The sequence below is a fragment of the Ostrinia furnacalis genome, unplaced genomic scaffold (assembly GCF_004193835.3).
Source record: "Ostrinia furnacalis isolate ACB-3 unplaced genomic scaffold, ASM419383v2 OfSCF5861, whole genome shotgun sequence".
Lineage (NCBI taxonomy): Eukaryota > Metazoa > Arthropoda > Insecta > Lepidoptera > Crambidae > Ostrinia > Ostrinia furnacalis.
This window is the reverse complement of record NW_021136100.1, coordinates 895,705-916,219: the sequence shown is the minus strand read 5'-3', so window position 1 is coordinate 916,219 and position 20,515 is coordinate 895,705. Positions and strand designations below refer to the sequence as shown.

Here is a 20,515-nt window from a genome sequence, read left to right as displayed (position 1 = left end):
GATGGTTCATTCAACCTGCACCAGGTGTGACCTCAGTTAAGCAAACTCACATAACGATAACAGAAGGGGACAAACCAACTCAATGAGGTAGGCAACAATTAACAACAAAGTAATAAAAAAATATACTTACTCATCATCATATTTGTCGAACTAATTCCTAAATAGTCCAAAAATCTGTCAGTTCCAAACACAAATACCGCTCCAAACAAAAAGCCGGCGGCGATTGGCACAAATGCAAACTGTCCTTTATCACCATATAGGGGAGATCTTTCACACATTTCTATCGCTGGCTTCAAGAGAGACCAATATGATGCCGCTGTCATTACTCCGGCAGCAAAACCAAGTGATACATCCAGTAACTTCCTCTGTAAAAGAAAGCAATAACAATGGAATCAATATCACTCGTAGTTGTTACTGAGGACCAGTAATTATCAAGCACAGCATACGCACATGTTTGCCTCGTATGAAGAATACGCAGCCGGCTCCAGCGGCAGTAAGTCCCCACGTCAATAAGGTCCCAAGAAGGGCCTGTGTTACCGCACCGTATCCCGATATCATTTTGTCACTTACTGCTAACTACGTATTAAGTAAATAATTAAATTTTTAAGTACTTTTTATGGAGCATTATTCAACACATGTTGACGCGAAATAAGTCACAGTTTATGCATTCCTTTTTATATATCGCACATGTTTATCTGCTTTGCTGTGTGGCCTTGCTAAGTTGTCGTCAATCAAATGTCAAATTTGACGTTTACTCCGGCTGTCATAGCCACAGATGATGTGGAAACCAAAGATAATATAAATTATGACCACAGATAATTGAGAGAGAAATCGAGGTAAATAGTGGAGATGTCTTATGACAAATAGTATTTTGATTGAATTTGTGAGATAGGAGTAAGAGGAAATTGTATGCTTTCTTTTTTGCAAAATAACACGATCACTTTTATTATCCTATTACTATCATATTCAGACATGATAATATTTTTAGATAGTTCTTCAGTTATAGGGGTTTAGGTAACTCGTCTCTGCACTTGCCCAAATCAGTTAAACAAAAAAATACAGTTAAGTTATATACACGCTACGGTCCTGCCATGAAGCTACAGATAAAAATGAAGGCCAGACTCCCAATACCTACTTGAAGCACAATTTAAGTATCAGTATCTCGCTCTCTGTGGGCAGACTTGCTCTTTCTAAATAAACAAACAATATAAAATTGCTCAAATTCAATGAAACCAATGTAAAATCTTTATTTCTTGACATAGGTATCATTAAAAATGATAAGTGTATTACTGGTAAAACGTTTTAGGAAGAAATTACTGTAAAAAATGTGAAAAATGTTAACAATGATCCAATGTCGGAAATCAGGGTCCATATTGGCTCACCTAAAGTTATTTACCCGAAATTGTTCTTCCTAACGATTTTAAATCCGAATGATCACTCTTCCTAAAATTTTTCATCCTAAAGTTTTCATTCATACTATTTGTAGTGCTACTGGCGATGTTCATAACACTCATGTTTCCTAAAATTTTAATTAATAATATCATTAATGTAAATATATTTAAACTCCTACTGTTTTTTATCATAACACTTTTATCCCTAAACATAATTACCATAATATTTTCACTCATACCACAGAATAATAATAAGTACTACGTACAGAAGGTTTTCTTCGCGAAGGTAACTTAAGGTCACAGTTCTAACCTAACCTAAACCAATAATTTTATGAATAGGACCGATTCGTTTCTGGAACTTGACTGAATGACTGGAGCGGGACTCTGGCTTCGCTTGCTCGACTCGTGCGTTGTGGTCACAGCTCTAAACCTAACCTAAACCAATAATTATGAATAGGACCGATTCGTTTCTGGAACTTGACTAAATGACTGTGGCGGGATTCTGGCTTCGCTCGCTCGGCTCATGCGTTGTGGTCACAGTTCTAACCTAACCTAAACCAATAAATTATGAATAGGACGAATTCGTGTCTGGAACTTGACTGAATGACTGGGGCGGGACTCTGGATTCGCTCGCTCGGCTCGTGTGTTGTGGTCACAGTTCTAACCTAACCTAAACCAATAATTATGAATAGGACCGATTTGTTTCTGGAACTTGACTGAATGACTGGAGCGTCACTCTGGTTTCGCTTGCTCGGCTCGTGCGTTATGGTCGCAGTTCTGATTTAAGTTAAACCAATAAATTATGAATAGGACCAATTCGCTATATGTATACTTCCTCAAGTATACGTGCTAATGCCAACAAACTTGAACTTTAGACAAGTAATATTATCGTCAAAAAAGAAATCTAAACAAAAAAGATATTACTTTAAATAATAGTGTAAAAGATGGTTATGTTGAGAAAATATAGGAAAACAAATAAAAGTATATTAGATGTTTATTGATAATGACATTATGATGTTGGATGATTCGGAATTATGAACATTAGAGACAGAGTAGTTAGGAATTGTGATTGTTAGGATGAAAAATGTTAGGAAGAACATTTTCGGATTTCCAATTTTCGGAGTTGAAAATTTAGGTGAACTTTGGCGCACCCCGGAAATCACGAAATAAGTAAACACTTACGCGTGGAATCTTATGTCACTTCCAGGACAGCACGTAGGTACTACCGCAACCACGCACTACATAAGTGTAATTACTGGTAAAACGTTTTAGGAAGAAATTACTGTAAAAAATGTGAAAAATGTTTACAATGATCCAATGTCGGAAATCACGAAATAAACACTTACGCGTGGAATCTTATGTCACTTCCAGGACACCACGTACTACCGCAACCACGCACTACAAAATTTTGCACCAATTCTTGTGATAAAACAATGATTATTTCCTGTAAACAATCTCAAACGAAATTAACTGCTTATTAATAAACAAAATAGTAAACAACCGCCATGAGATGGGCCGGATTGGGCCGATGTTGCCACATGGTACCGATTACCCAGGAATTGGGATTGTAATTCCCTGATTCGCCAACACATTAAGCCTAAATGGCCGACAATTTTGTGATTTTTTATTTAACTAGGTAATCTTAGTTTCAAATATTAATTATTTATTTGTTTAACTTCTGATTTGGTTAGTGAATTGGCTATTTCGAAGAATTTACAAGGAGATTTAAATCAGAAGATAGCAATACTACAGTTCACACTAAAAAGAGAGGTAGGGCCGCAGAGAGCGAGATAGATATAAGTAGGTATTTGACTCAAGTTTTTGTTCCAAACTCTGCCCTCCATTTTTATCTGTAGCTTCATGGGTCCTGCTAGGTTTGAATCCCGTAAGTAGCGTACCTACATTCAACTTTATTTGAAAGAAAGAAAGAAGAAATGTTTATTCAGTATTTGAAGAATATTGTAGTTTTACTCTTTCTTACTATTACTATGGGCTTTGTCCAGCAGTGTATGTCATTCAGCTGAAACGAACGAACGATCTTATTACTATTAGATCTACTTAATATTAATTTGCAAAAAGGTACCTACTTACATCTTATGTAAATAAATAGGTAACTGATACCACACAGACCACACTGCTGCACTGATACTGCCACAACGAACACTATCGAAACTGCAACGTAAATTAATAGATAGTTACCTTGTTTCAATAGTGTTCGTTATCTTGCGGCATCAATCGTTTAATCTGGTCAAAAAAGGTAAAAAAAGAAAAAGACCCACGCGATCAGATCTTTTTTTCTAAAATGACTCGACCAGGACAGAACTCCTGTTTTTTTCGTAGCGACTTAAGTACCTAATATGGGACCACTTCGACATCGGTCTGATAAATAGGAGCTTTCAGACATTTCCTTCTTATAACTCCACTGTTAAGTAGGTATAGGTATACCTACTCGCATTTTTGTAGGGATTTCCCTGTAGAAATAACAAAACTAATAAAAAACTAGCCGTTTCACTCAGGCAGGACCATCGTACGCCGCTGCAGATCTCATGACTGCATATGCTGGTAGCTAATACACTAGCAACAGCAGGTAACTAAGTACCAACTACCTGTCAAGATACCTATTTATTGTTTACTAGCTGACCCGGCGAACTTTGTTCCGCCTTAATGGCAATAAATAAGGAGACTTTTTTTTTTAATTTCGAACGGGATAAAAAGTATCCTAGTTATGTCCTTCTCCTGGCTCTAAACTACCTCCCTGACAATTTTCAGCTAAATCGGTTCAGCCGTTCTTGAGTTATAAGTGGATTAACTAACACATTCTTTTATATATATAGATATATATAATATATATAGATTTGCGTACAAGATGCATTGATCCATTACTTATCGCCGGCCGCGGCCGCGGCCGCTTGTAGGATCTTTCAGACCTTATGAAAATGAGCCTCTCCCGTTATTGTTATTAACCCTTGTAATATACCTTCCTACTAAGTTTCTACTAATAGTACTACATAATTAAGCGCAAAACATTTAACAGTGAATAATAATAACAAAAGTGTTAAATGTTTCCTAACAGTTTTAAATGAGTCATCATACAACCAAGATAATAAAGGCCGTTATAATTAGCCGGTAATATAAAAAAACGCACGTGGTAGTCCTTAAACAAACCGCACTATCGTCTTAGACGAATCAGTCACGTCTTCAGACATTCGCGAACGACGCGTTAACTGCCGTGTTAAGCGCTTAAGCGTTAATTAAACACGTGGGAATTGGCCCTGTAAAGTGAGATTACAGTAAATACACCCATAAATATAAAGATAAACAAACTCGTATTGTGCTCGACTATAAAAGACGTACGAATCGGTTCTGTGAATCATTCAACACTGAAACTCTGCTAGGAAAGCTCTTATTAGTAGGCATCTTAGAAAAGGCCTGAAAAAATTAACAAACTTAATTTAGATGTTTTTACATTAGCCCTAAACTAAGCTTATCTTATGTCCTGCCTAGGAGTATTTTAAACGAATATAAACATAAACATATTAAATAGGTATACTTACTTACATAGAAAACACCCACACACATAAAAGCAAACATACCTAGTCCTTCAATAAAAAGTTACACCTAGGATGGACATTGGATTAAAATGTCATTTCCATACTAAGTAAATGAAAATTTAAGCCAGAGTTCAACTATGGGAGCCTACGGGTGACGAGCTATTGGACGTGGAGAGGGTCATTAATTATACACATATTTTCTACTTTGCCGAACATTTGCACGAGAACGGTTTGTCCAAAACATATGAATTTGGAAATTAATACAGATTAAATGCCCTTCAACCGTCAGGAAGACCACTTTTCGATAGGGTAAGTCCTTTACGCAGTATACCTAACCGAAAAACCTAAAAAGCGCCCCTTTCGGGGGCCCCCATCACTTAAGCACAACTGCGTCGAAGTCGAAAACCTAGGAGAGTCTTAATGGGCAACCAATGAAGCCATTAAAGCAATAAAATCTTTTGTAGGAATTATTTCCGATTTAAAATCTAATTCTACTGGCCTACATATATGGTATAACTAACTTTTATTAGTAAGGGGGAGTATTATTATAGTGCGAGGTCGCGCGGATCGAACCCGAGACCTCCGGCATAGTACTACTTAGTCCGGTACATGAACCTATATCAAACGACCGTTACAAAAACTCCATTTGAAAATACCTAGTTAACCATAATCAAGCGTGCAGTCAACATTTCCTATTTAACAACTGTTTTCGGTTGTCGATATTAAAGTAATTAGCCCAATTTAGGTAGTTCATTAATACCGTAAAATTACTGCCGTAAAATAGACAATAAGTAAACAAAATTAATAAGGCGTTTAACTATAACTATACCTACTTACCTACCTACTGGTGAAAATTACACCTAGATACTCGTAGCTTTGACATTTACCGATATTTTAACTGAGATTAAATAAGATTTTTTTCTAAATAGGTAGTTACTAAGTTGTTTCAGCTGTAAGGTACCTACGTACCTACTTAGGTTTTCTTATCATCTACTTAAAAACACCAAAGACTATTATAGTTCACTAGACACCAATTGGAAAAGGTAGGTAACTTAGGTAGGTAATTACGATAAAACCATAAAACTAGGTTCTCCAAAATGAGCTTGTTAAATCTAACTGACAGTTGATAATCATGACATATCAAGTTCATGATTTCGCAAGATCGTTGAACCCTGAGGAGCACATTTGGAGCGTGGCTGGTAGGTAATGTAGGTAGCAATCGTACCAGCTGAGGCTTAGAGTGAAAAGCGCACTCGAGCCGTGGGCAGTAGATATACAGGGTGGGTAAAAAATAGCACAGCTGTTATTGGCAGCTGAATGCAGACACAAATTATATTATTATCACATTTGTTTCGACTACCACATACCTACCAGGGAATGAATGCATTAGATCAATTTCATGTTTCTTAAGATCATACTTAGGTAGGATCATACTCAGAATAAAGGATGATGGGCACAAATGTATGGAAAGTGGTACCCGCTCCAATAGCCATAACCAATATATATTTTAAAAGGCCTTTAGATGTAGGAAAATATCTGCTATGGGGCCAGTTCCAATTCACGTTTTGAAAGCAGTAATTCCACTAAGTATTATAATGAAAGTATAACACAATCATCCATGTATACGAGTATGTATTATGACTACAATCTATTAATATAACTAAAAGAAGCATTGAAAAGGAAAGGATTATACATACGATGAACTACCCAAGCTATTAGCCCTTTATTAGCTTTCATCATAATCATCATGATCATTTTAGCCATAGGACGTCCAGTTGAACATAGGTCTCCCCCAATGATTTCCACAGTGGCCGGTTGGTGGCAGCCTGCATCCAGCGCCTTCCCGCTACCTTTATGAGGTCGTCGGTCCATCTTGTAGGTGGACTTATTGGGTCTTGTAAGTTTATTCGCTTTAGCAACTCATAATAAAACCCTTAAGAAGTAATAAAACTTTAACACCTTTATTAATAAAAGTTACACCCTAGTTGTAGCTTAAATTGTCATTTGGTATGGAAATGTCATTTTAATCCAAGGTTCTTCCTAGGTGTAACTTTTTATTAATAAAGGGGTAGTACTTCTTTAAATAAAAATATTTATTTCATAATTATCCCCATCAATAATTATAGAGTTAAGGAAGGATGCTGGAGTAGTAAACCCTTCCTGCCTCGCATAACCTAAGTACCATACGATGGACACGTATGATACTTGTTCTACTTCTTCCTCGGTCCCTCACTGATGAGGATCGCGACCACAGATAGTGTTCCTCCACAGACTGCGGTCATAAGCTGTGTGGACCGCACGATGCAAACTCCCGCCCACCGTCTTCCTCACCGCGTCCGACCATCTCGTCGGTGCCCTGCCCCGAGCGCGTCTGTCTTCCATACTGTATGATACTTAGGTTACACAAAAAGTATCTTTATCTTCTAACGCAACCAGATCTGAGGCTGGTGGCCATAGTAAATGTTGTTCGTCTTGGTAAGATCTTTCAAATGACACTACAAACATAACTATTGGAGCCGGGTACCATTCTGCAAAAAAGTATGTAGGTATACCTTCGTACACAACCAGATCTGAGTCTGGTGGTCATAGTAAAAGTTGTTCATCTTGGTAAGACCTTTCAAACGATACTAGTCACATATACAGGGTGTTTCTTGTAAGGTGTCAAGCCGAAGGCAGGTGATAGGTGAGGACTAGACCTATCGATTTCACCCTCATGTATGTTCTACGATTTTTCGTAGTTTAGAAGTTATCGTTAATTTTGTGATTTTTTCAAAATTCATGACCTAGTGGCTTAATTTTTTTTTTATCTTTTTTTTGGGTTGACTTTTCTCAGATTTCTATTTTTTGACAGATTCCCTATTAGTTGCAGATATTTGAAAAAAATAATCACCTTCCTATCTTTGATGCAAGATACAAAATTTTTGCTAGAAACATAAAAAATATGCTTTTAGCAGAACATTCTAAAATTTTCAACTGAAATGTATGAGAAAAAAAAATAATTTCCATAGGTCCAAAATAATTTAAAAAACTGCGCAGTTTTCAGAACTTTCATAATAACACAAAAAAACATGTACTTAATAGGCCATTATTTTCTGTAATCGCTCTACTAAAGTAGTAAGTCGGAGATTCCGTTACATGTTTTTGACTTTCTTAGGACTAACTAATGTTTGCAATCCACTAAGTGTANGAGCAAAAAAGGGTGTAATGATTTAATTTAAAGTAAATGTCCGTCGCTGACCTGAATGCACATTCGACAACGACGCAAAACAATTATTCGTATATTTACAAAAGCTTCTTGCATTCTAATATGGTTTATCATCAAAATTTTCATATTCCCTTTTGTATACAACATGAAGAGCAAGAGCTTCCACGTTGTGGATAAAAAAAACTTTTCAGTTATTGTCTCTAAATGTGTTCTGCATAACGTAAACTTAGGGGATTGCAAATATTACTAAGTCTTAAGAAAGTCAAAAACATGTAACGGAATCTCCGACTTACCACTTTAGTGGAGCGATTACAGAAAATAATGGCCTATTAAGTACATGTTTTTTTGTGTTATTATGAAAGTTTAGAAAACTGCGCAGTTTTTAAAATTATTTTGGACCTATGGAAATTCTTTTTTTTTCTCATACATTTCAATTGAAAATTTTAGAATGTTCTTCTAAAAGCATATTTTTTATGTTTCTAGCAAAAATTTTGTATCTTGCATCAAAGATAGGAAGGTGATTATTTTTTTCAAATATCTGCAACTAATAGGGAATCTGTCAACAAAAAGAAATCTGAGAAAAGTCAACCCAAAAAAAAGATTAAAAAAAAATTAAGCCACTAGGTCATGAAATTTGAAAAAATCACAAAATTAACGATAACTTCTAAACTACGGAAAATCGTTGAACATACATGGGGGTGAAATCGATAGGTCTAGTCCTCACCTATCACCTGCCTTCGGCTTGACACCTTACAAGAAACACCCTGTATATTGGAGCCGGGTACCATTTTGCCCATTGTCCTTTCAATATGATAGGCATAGCTTTCTTTCTTCTTGAATTCTGGTATAAAATTACAACTGTAGTAACAACAACCATGGTGTCAGCCTTTATAGGCCACTCTATCTAAACTGGCTAATTCGTTTTTGAGTGTCTTCCAGAGTCTAGGTAGATTTTTTGACATCTGGTTTTTTAACTTTGCTCATTTGCTTGCTAATTCTCTCAGTAGATCTATTTTTATTATTTCTTTGTGAACATTTTTTTTGTACGTAGTTAGCAATGTTTTGGAAATTGTTGGCGGCGGCCTATGTCCAGTAGTGGTCGGCCAGTGGTTGAAATGATGATGATGATTGATTAAAGCCCCTTGAAAAGCTCTAATTTCGAATACCCGCAGGAACTAGTAAGTAACTACGACACAGTTATCTGATTATCCGTGGGGATCAGTTCTTTTTTGCTCACCCTGTGTGCAATGGATTGGCAGGCGTGGGGCTGTCGCGGCTCGCGGCCGGCATTATGTCCCGCTCGGCCCACATTGACAGCCAATTAGCTGGGAGGGGCTGACAGCAATGTGCGATCCACTTATGGTCACGATACGTCCCTATAGTTCTGCTGGTTCTGCTTTCGCCACCACTAAAATTTTCTTTAGATAAGGTAAACGGCTACTAGTTCGTGATAGTACGTAAGTTCGTAAGTTTTTTTTCTAGCTCAAATATTAAGCAAATGGAATATTATTTATTAAAATTCTTCATTACTACAAAAACTCTATTATTTAAGCTATCTAAAAAACCAAGTACCAACATTGTGGCTCCAAAAATGAGAGCAATACGAAGCTTTAAACTCTCAGAGAGCCAAAAACAGCCGTGCGGCGTGCAAAGGTTGCTCTCACCCTAAGGTTAGCGCTCCAACTTCTTAAGCTTATAGAAAGGCGAAGGAACGCCCATTTGAATAAAACTTGTAATAGTGGTTTCATGTGTTCCTTGACAATTGATTTGGCTTAGAAATATGTTATAAGAAAACGTAGAATTCCTTTAAAATTGCGATTAATTGACTCACGAAATAGCGTACATATTATTTTTCGGGTGTCCCTTATTTCGTGACACTACCGAATCAAGGATATTATGGATAACATTTTGATGCTTGGTTTTTAAATAATTATTTATGATAATTTAAATGTAAGTTATGAAACAAATAATGCATTTATTTAAGTTTCTCATGACCTAAATTCGGTATATGTTTCGTTCACTAGAATTTATATGACACGAGTTTGAAGTTCACATAAATGACCAATTTTAAGATAAATTAGCATAAGTACTACCAGTGCAATTTTGGCTTTCATTCGATTTGTTTTATTTATCTTTGTTTATTTGTGTAATATATGGGATAGATAATAGTTAATTGACACAATTTGACAAAAATCCATGAATTTTACTTGGGGAATTTGGAATAATCAATATCACGAAACAAGAAACCGTATTAATGTTACTTTTTTCCAAGTTCGTGATATGTAAATGTATAGTATTAGGTATTTTTATGATACACACCATCAAAGAAATCGACATATTTTTTAGTTTTTTTAATACTGACCTACCTACCTAGATAAAAAATGTATTAATTACTTACTTTTTATTATGAATCAGTGGCGTATCTGGGGTTATTTTCAGGGGGGGCTACCCTCACTTGAAGCAGCTCCAAAGATGGGATTAGGGGGAAGGATCCACATTTCTAATGGCTTGTATAAATTATTTTCACGTACTTATCGTCAGAAATAACAAATCAAAATTTCATAGGTACGAAGGGGGGGGGGGCAGCCCCCCCCCCACATTTCTAATGGTTATATAAATATTTTCACATATTGTTAGAATTAACAAATCAAAATTTTATACGTAGGTACGTACCTACTTAGCTAGACTCACATTATTTCTCATAAATATTTCAGGTAAGTAATATCGTCAATTTCACACAATTCATTTATTCTAAATGTATATTTTCGTTTTTAAATTTATTAAACCCTTAATCATTATTAAAATATCCTAACTCGATCCATAAAACCTTATCCCGAAATAGGGGACATGAGTTCACGAACTTAAAATCAGAGCAAAATTTTATCACGAAACAGGATCCAAACAAGAGGTCCACAGAACAATTAATATTAAAAAAAGTTCAAACTATATAACTATAATTTATATATTAAGTTACTGTCAAAAGACCAAAGTTTAGCATACAAAAGCTTTCGTACTGATATCATGCTTGGTTATTTTTAAATAAAATGTTAAAGTCGTAAGTGCCTTAATATACCGAAGTAGGGGGCACTTACCTTAACAGTGACATAACAGGTAATTTTGAATAAAAAATTCAATCTTCCAAGAATGTTTGCCTATCCTTTGAATTCCACCAACTCCAATTTAGGTAATGGTGAAGTCTGTCATTCACCATCAAAATGAATAGATATGGGAAGTAAAATCTCTGAAAGTTTTCAAGTTTTGTGATTTCTGTATAAAATGGACAAAACGAATAGTTTCGTATTAGGTAGGTCCATAAGGTTTAATTTAGTTTAGAACAGAAAGTAAGTAAATCTCTTTAATGGAAAAACTCTAACTCGTAATTTGGCTATAGTTTCACCAGTACAAACTTAATAGGAAAACCGCAATCATTATTTATTTTTGATACATAATGACCGAAATAACTTGACCTAGTGAAAGCTGAGCGTTTACGATAAAAATTCCAAGTAATTTTATTGCTCATTCTCATAATGTCGTGATCCAACCCTGTAGCTGTAGAGTCATGTTCTTGTAGGAAAGAAGCATGTCGTCTAGATAGATTTTCTTATCTGTTTTCTTGTCTAACCTTGTATGATTACACTGAGCAGTTCTGAGGCACTTTACTGACTTTAATTTTACAAGGAGCTTTTAAGCGTCATATGCCCGTTTTCACCATCAATCCCTAATTTTTAAGTGACCCCCATGTAAACAAAATTCATATTATTTGTTACCATAGGGGTCACTTAAAAATTAGGGATTGATGGTGAAAACGGGCATTAGTCAACTATTTTTGTAGTTCTATAAAATCGTATAATCCTGTTATGGCTACTTTACATGGTTTCCGCACCGCATCGGACGCATCGACGGAAGTAAAATTTTGGCATTCGGTGAGGAGAGCAAACCATTCGTTTAATTTTATTAACATAACCTAGACTAAGGCCAAATGAGATCTTTAGCATGCTAAAACAGTACCTAGTTACTTATCTGAAGCAGGTATAAAAAGAAAAAAAAATATTAAAATGAATTAATTACTTATGTAATATCTCGTAATAAGCCTAAACTAGCACATTCCTTCCTAGAAAGTTAGAAACATAATACTTAGGCTTATTTTAAAATGCGGCAGTATTACGAGTTAACTTGAAGAGCATGAAACATTAAAGTAAGTACCACATAATAAATTCTCTCACGATCGAGCGTTCACGCGACATTATAATGCCTTCTAGTGTTGATCGCAGTTAGCGCATCATAAAGTGCGATGGTACCTTAAAGCGCAGCGATGGCTGCGCTTGCGAGCAGAGCGTCTGCGCCGACGCAGCCACCGTAGCGATGAAAGAACAAAACATTCCGCTAGATCGTCATTATTCAAATTTTCGCTGTACCACTTGCCCGGTTGTTCCGGCCTCTGCTTTTTGTCCTATTTCGTAGCACTCTGAAATTACGATTAGTTCGGTCTAAATGAGACGCGGTCATCCGTGGCAGATGGCCGTGTGAACGTTCCGTTATCAAAACAGTTTACGCGGTTTGTGGAAAATCTAAGAGGGCCTGGGCGGAAGAGTTTACCGGCAAATGCTTACTTTCTATTGAAACAAAACCAAATCGGAAACCAGCAGCTAATGCCCTGGTAAGTCTCTTCAAATATAAATAAAAATTACGTGCGGTCTACCGCAATTTTAGTTCCCATTCGCATTTCCAGGAGTCAGTATTACCTACTCATCAAAATAGTTTTATCTATCAAAAATTACGGCTGTTTTCTAATCTTCAAAGTCACACTTAGGATTTTAAAATGTTGTTCTGAAATCGAATCCCATGCTGAAGACCATTTTAACTTCTGCACCATCGCGGCCGGCTCAGTCAAAATATTTATTAACTCGTTAGATTTTCACTAATCATCACACCATACAAGAGAACGAGCGCACTGACCGAGTAGTCCAATAAAACAACTTCAAGGATCTTAGAAAGTTATTTTAACATACCTACATACATACACCTAAACAAAATTTTGTATAAAATTAGAGTCGCATAAATCCTCATTAGCACTTGCATCTACTTACTAGGCTATCATCGACATCTACGCGGTTAATAATAGTTTTAAATACAATAGACCAAGTCCAATTTATAGCAATGACTATTTCATTTCCACACTTCAAAAAACAATTAAGTAGTTACCTAAATAATATTTGGTTGGCGCAATTAGATACAATCAAAATCTATCCAGGCCAAGTATCCGTTACTTGATACGAATATTAAGGCATTTTAAGTAGCTTTACGTTCTAAGAAAACAAAGCGGATTAATTAAAGAAGATTATTAAATAAACGCTTCCTCAGTCATGCACCTATTCGCGCAAGACGAATGATAGCAAACCTAATTAAGAAGTTGTTAATGAATTTTTATTCATCATAAGCCATCTATCATTACTCTGCTTATTCTCACGTCGGCTTATAATAGTACCATTTACATTCATTCATTCAATTTCATGCATTACAATACAGTTACATGATCTAATGTTCAGCAAGCCACTTTGTGTGTTAGTAAACACGACATATCTATTTAGGAAATAGACTTTAAATTACCGTTGTTATGTATCCGCTCGACCAAGACTTTCGGCGCATCTAGATGAGCGTGGTACCTACACTTCATACTGAATAAATACATTTTGAAATCTATCGCCACGCGCTATTTTTAGTCAAAGATCTAGAAAGGTAGAGCGGGTAGGAAGGTTCATTTTAAAAACAATTGGCTGGTTAAGTATCTTACTACAAAATTCACGATAGTTTTCGAGCTGATGACATCAGTCTTGCTACCGTAACAAAGCTTTGACCCGGCGTCCATTCCTGACCCTGAAAAATCTTGAAACAATACCGCATGTTCCTCACTGCGTTGCATCGTGACTTCGTTGTTTATTGACGTTGTGACTTACGATTGCGTCACGAAGCGCTCAATAACGACGCATACAGTTTCATGCAGCCGTGTGCAATTAAAACCTAATGTGGCGCATAAAACAAATGGCCGATGCAGATCGCCGGCCACCGCAACAACCGGTGCGGCTTTACTGCTTACCATGAGCATTACCTGGATTGCGTAACGGGCGCTTACTGTATCGATTTCGGTACAACCGATCTGGATGTGTCACGACAGCACGCGGAAGGTTCAACATCATCAATCATAGAATTCGATTCGCAGCGCTTCGTCTGGTAATGGTTACAAAAACTCACCATCGCACGCGCATGCCATACTGCCATACCGCGCGCGTTTCCCTTGATGCATTGCTGTAATAAATCGCAGATTCTGCGATTTGTATCCAGGCCATGCAATTAGGTTTACGATTTATTACATACAATCTTTTGAAATTTAAAAATGGCGGTAAAAGTGTCCTAGTAGTCGCCAGTGAATCATATATGATCCACAGGTCGCTTACTTTCACAATGTTACATTATTTTACATACGACAGGAGATTTAGAAAAATGACGATTACGAGTAGACAGTAATGTCTGCTATTCAGAGAAGGAAAGCAGCTTATAAGCTAGTGCACGACAGTAAATGAGCCAAGACTTAATTATAAGAAATTTTCAGTAAGTAAATTCAGAAAGTTTCAATTGTGACCCGTGGTTAAAACATTGGAAAATTGACCTACATATTTTTAAATGAATTTTCACTGAATTTCAGATAGGTACGATGCAAGTAAATTCATTATATTCATAAAATGTTGAGACTGAATTTGTAGGTAAAATATCATTACAAGTCTCTGAGAAAGAATATCAGCTATAAAAATCAACGCTTTAATTAGTAAATGTATAATGATAAGGGTACTTCTCATTTACACTCAAATTTGATGGTCACACAGTAANTAAACATTCTCACAAAACTTAGAGCAAATCTACCGTACATACCGTGGTTCCCGTTAAACAAGTATTAATATCGACTACTGGGTAAGTAGAATCTTTAAGTAGCATACAATTTACATTAAACATGGCTTTCATTACCATATACTAGCCTTATTTGATTTGCATGCGCCTAAAAAGAATATAATACCTACTTAAAGAGAATCCAAAGCCGTGGATTACGGGTTGAGGGATGCGGCTCTAGAAAAGGCTCTGAAAAATAAAACAGAATCGTCTAAGAACTACTATCGCGACCTTAGAAACTTCGCAACGGCAACCATTAAACGAGAAAAGAAAGCATACTTTAATCAGTTCATAAATAAAAATTCTAAAAAGCCAGAAATTCTATTTAGACACTTAAAAAAACACTGTCTTACAGGTAACGAGTGTTCTAAATTACTGCCTAGCCATTTAAATAATCCCGAAAAAATTAATGCCCACTTCTTGAACCTTCCTTCTTGTGGTAGTGCAGATACAGATCAGGAGAACTTGGAGGGCCGCCGATATCAAGGTCCTTTGTTTGAGCTGAAACCAACAACTGAGGCAGAAGTGCTAAAAATAATACACAAAATTAAAACAAAAGCCACTGGTTATGATGATCTAAATATAGAAATGATCAAGTCGACGTTACCGTGTACACTAACTATTATTACAGCAATAATTAATAGATCAATTGAAACAAGCACATTCCCATCTGATTGGAAAAGAGCCTTAGTAAGACCCATACCCAAAAAAAACTCTATTGAGGATCTGAAAGACTTGAGGCCAATTTCGATATTACCGGTTCTATCCAAGGTCGTGGAAGAGGTAGTTTTGAAGCAAGTGGTGAGCTTTATAGAAGGAAATAATATAATACCAAAATTCCAGTCCGGGTTCCGCAAGGGACATGGCACGGAAACAGCACTTCTGCATGTGACTGATGACATAACAGAAGCTTCCGATCTCGGACTGAGTACGATTATGGTTTTGCTCGACTACTCTCGAGCCTTCGACTGCTTGCATCCAGAACTCCTACTAAGGAAATTAGAGCTATATGGTTTTTCTAGAAATGCTTGCCAGTGGTTTAAAACTTTTCTGGTCGAGAGAGAACAGATTGTAATCACTGAATCAGATAACGGTGAGGAAAGACTATCATCACCTGGGAAGCTACAGCGTGGAGTCCCTCAGGGATCACGATTAAGCCCTTTTCTCTTTTCTTTGTTCACCTCAGATCTACCTGATAATATAAGAACCTGTAAATACCATCTTTACGCGGATGACACGCAGTTATATTACTCTTTCAAAGGCAGTGATGCCGCAGTTGCTATAGCTCGAATTAATGAAGATCTTCTCAACATTTACAACTGGTCACAAAAGAACTCACTAGTACTCAACGCAAGCAAATCGCAAGTGCTGGTCCTAGGTACTAAAAGACAGATGCAAACAGTCATCATCAACAGCTCTTTACAGTCCACTGCTGGACTATGAGCCTCCTCCACTATAGTGGAGGGTTTTGCCATAAACTCCACGCTTGGCAGGCGGGTTGGAGATCGCAGTTTAAAAGATTGATGTTTTTCAGAGAGCGCTGCTGCCCATTCTCTGTTTGATGTGTAGTCCCTAAGTCGCCTCTTACGACACCCGCGGGAAGAGTAGGGGTTGGTGACAAATATATTCTACTCTGCCGTCACCACACGGCTTATGCAAACAGTACTTGACTGCAAAGATAAGGTCGAAATAAACGGTGTACCTCTGGAACGGGTTGATGCTGCAAGAAACCTGGGATTAATACTGGATGGCGAGCAAAAGTTTACAGAACATATAAATATAAAAATAAGGAATGCCTTTTACAAACTAAAGATACTATATAAAATTAGACCTTTTATTAAAGAAGAATTACGGATACTTCTCACAGACCTGTTGGTACTCTCCCCCTTTAACTACTGTAGTAATGTTTATGGTCCAAGACTGTGTAGTAGCCAGGAAAGAGCAATACAGCGAGTTCAAAACGCTTGTGTCAGATTCAGCCTTAACGTTCCAAGAAGGCAGTATATTACTCCATATATGAACCGACATAACATCCTCAACATGAAGGGCAGGAGAGAACTCCATTATGCATGTACCGTCCACAGAATAATATGGAATAAAAAACCAGAATACCTGTATGAGAAAATAAATTGGCGTACGAATGAAGCCTTCAGGCTGCTCCGTTCTACGGCGCAAAATCTACTCAGGGTTCCTAAACACAGGACTTCCCGATACAGGGGAAGTTTCAGGTTTTCCGCAACAAAAATATGGAACGACCTTCCTCCACCCCTGAGAAAAAAAACTAGCGGTCAATATTTTAAAAATATGTACAAAAAGGCTTTATCCCAGAAACAAAATGTCGCGGAAGACTTGAAGCACGCCTACTGGAAACATTTGTCTTTGAGGCAGTTTTTTTTTTCTCCACTCATCCCAACCTAAATTCCTTTTATACGCAAATACACTAACAAACATACACCAACACACACAACACTCACGTCTCACATGTACACACACAATCAACTGAAACTAACGAGTACCGTACATACATATTGTCTTTGTATTTATAGGGTTTTTGTTTTTGTTTTTTAATTACCCCTGTTTAATCTTGCCCTCCTCCCCTTTTTACTGGTTGTTTCCCACCTTCCAACTAAGGGAAAAGGAGGAGGCTGAAAATCAGCGCGGGGTAGGGTATGCTTGACCTCGCATATGCTGAGTCTCATCCTTTTGCCTCTTATGTTTTTTAATGTAATTTTTTTTGTTTATATTTCTATGTTTGTAAAGCATGTAAAAACGAGGCAATAAAGTATTATCTTATCTTATCTTATCTTATCTTATTAGTTATATCGCTTGTCAGTAAACTAATTTTCTTAATAGCTTTACTTACCAATTTGTCCAGTCTGAATGTAGGTCAATATTTTTCTCATTTTCCCAGGTTTTTATACATTTTTTTTTTCATGTGACAGGAGGCAAACGAGCAGACGGAATAGACATAATGCCTCTTAATACAAATCAAGTCTCATACAGGAGTATCAAAAACAGAAAATTCTTCTACTGAACTCCTGAAAGTACTGAAATATCCGTAATGTAAATACTTACATAAATAAAATAAAAATATCTTTCTTTCTTTCTAATGTATACTATTAAGAGCAAAAATCTCAAAAATATCTTGCTACCCATAAGCCACGAGTGTCATGTCTTTATAACCTATTTTCTCGTAGCGCTATATTGGAAACAATACCTAAGTACAAGAACAAAGAGAGACATTACTCATCGAGCAGCTCGCATTAAAAGTGCATTAGCTGCTGTAATTCCGATCACTGAGAGCCGAAGCTCACGATGCGTTGCGGCGGCGATGCGACGCGCCGGAGCGGTGTCGCTGCGTCGTCTTACATAGAAATATCTGTGGCGGGCACAGGAGAGCGGTGCGGGCGCGGCGCTGCGTCGCGCGGTACGGCGAAATCTTTGCGGTACGGCGCCGCAACGCATCGTGTGCTTTGGCTCTAACAGAAATAAGTTCACAGACAAATCGTTTTCCGCTCCCCAGCGATGGTTCGCACAATCTCATAATTTATTACAGATAACGATCTGGCTGGAAGGACTGATTGGTGTTAATGACCAATTGATACTTTGTGCCAGTCCAAATTTGGCGCAGCCGAACTTTATGTTCTGATTCTCTGCAAATGTATCATTGCTTCGATCTTTACCGGAGCACTTGCTCTACATAGATAAAATAAGCTGAATGATATCTTCATCTTACTAGGTAGTATGTTAAAAAACAACAGACACAAGCTGCTGAGCGTTGATTGACATGACCTGGCGACTGTTTTAATTTATATTGCCTTGCCATAAAAAAGAAAAAGAATTTTATAGCCACAACGAATAACAGAGCTTTTGAAAGAGCTTTTTACTCGTACTAAGGTTAGACCACTGAAAACTATCGTGTCTTATAATTCCATCACCATTTAATTCCGCTTCCGAAGTTAGCATAAAGACTGCGGATAAAATTTTAAACGCAATGAATAATTCGTGGTAAAATTTTACATGGTACGGTAGGTCAGCCACTGCGCAGAAATCTATCGTGCAGGGATTCGCAACGCAAACAATGAGACGGTTGACGCGTGTCACTCACGCGCAGTCTGGCTGCTAAATTGGCGGGAGGCCTGTCACCGGCGCGAGCTTCCGTGGATGGACCGGCGCTACAGCCCCGGGGCCCCTACAAAAGAGGGGACCCCACAATAGACTTCAGAAGAAAAATTCAATTCACTAGAAACCATCTTTTCCTTTGATATTTTTTCGCGTTTTACTTTTATCTACAGTACTTTGTACAAACATGATTATGTTTAATATTTTTCATTTTATTAGGATGCATGATTGGGCCTGGGGGCCTCCACTCTTTTATTGCCCCTATGCCTATTTATACCTCTAAATCCGGCCCTGGCGTCAAGTCTGTGGTCAAGATCAACGACTGTCCACTTTTCTGCATTGTTCGAGCACACGGAACAGGTGGACGCACCGGCTTGTGTTTATAATGCACTTTCTTTACTCTGAGCTATACCTAGATACTGCGATTGAATTGCAATTTGTTTCAGGAGAGACTAGCTTTTTCCCACGACTCGTATCGCATAGATTTCGATCAAAATTAAACGTATTCGTTAGCACAGTTTACTAATAATTAACCTAATTAGTGCTACCTATTCAATAGTTTTGTATGAAAGAGTAACACTTACTTAATTGTTCGTTTCAGCCAAATATCACAATAAAAAACAAAAAAAAAATAATGGCTTCCCCCAAGAATTCACTCATTAGTATAGTTCAATGTATTATGGTACGTTTGATTGCATTTAAAATATTTATGACTTGTTTACCTACTGCATATTCTTCGTGCCCAATTCATGATTAGTAACCAGAAGTTGTTACATGTGTATGTATGACGATAACAGTATTTTTAACTAAAATGCACGTGCATAGGCTCTTGTTCATTTACATTTCATTGAACTCTAACCTTAAGCCCTTAGGGGCCTTTTGAGAAGTTCACAGAGTAAGTATTTTTCCTTTACAACAAGAATACCAAAAGTGGTAATAACCAAATAAGTTATCTTTCTTTTGGCTTTAGCATGCGTAAAAAGGATTTGGAGTCTGCCCGATACTAAGATATTACCTTAACCACTGCCTTTTGACAAGTAAATCTACTACTTTATACCTATAATAAATCTGTAGAGAGGTCAATTCTGTACATGAAATATATTTTCAAAATAACTATCAGGGGGTAATTAGTGATCGATACTGATGCCAAAAATGCAATCAGTAAAATTTTTGTCTGTCTGTCTGTCTGTCTATATGTTCCTTATAGCTAGAAACAAAAACTACTCGACGGATTTTAACGAAACTTGGTACAATTATTCTTCATACTCCTAGGCAGGTTATAGTATACTTAGGAATTCCCACGGGAA

At 37.0% G+C, this 20,515-nt stretch overlaps 1 protein-coding gene across 1 annotated transcript in view; it reads right to left on the bottom strand.

The window, feature by feature from the left end:
- Nucleotides 1-725, bottom strand: part of Zip48C (Zinc/iron regulated transporter-related protein 48C) — a 54,395-nt gene extending 53,670 nt beyond the window's left edge. The window contains exons 1-2 of the mRNA XM_028316720.1: nt 451-725; nt 131-365 (exon numbers count right to left, since the gene is read on the bottom strand). Of these exons, the coding sequence (XP_028172521.1) occupies nt 131-365; nt 451-558 (343 nt within the window). The 5' untranslated portion in view covers nt 559-725. The remainder of the gene's footprint in view (nt 1-130; nt 366-450) is intronic.
- Nucleotides 726-20,515: the final 19,790 nt, after the last annotated feature.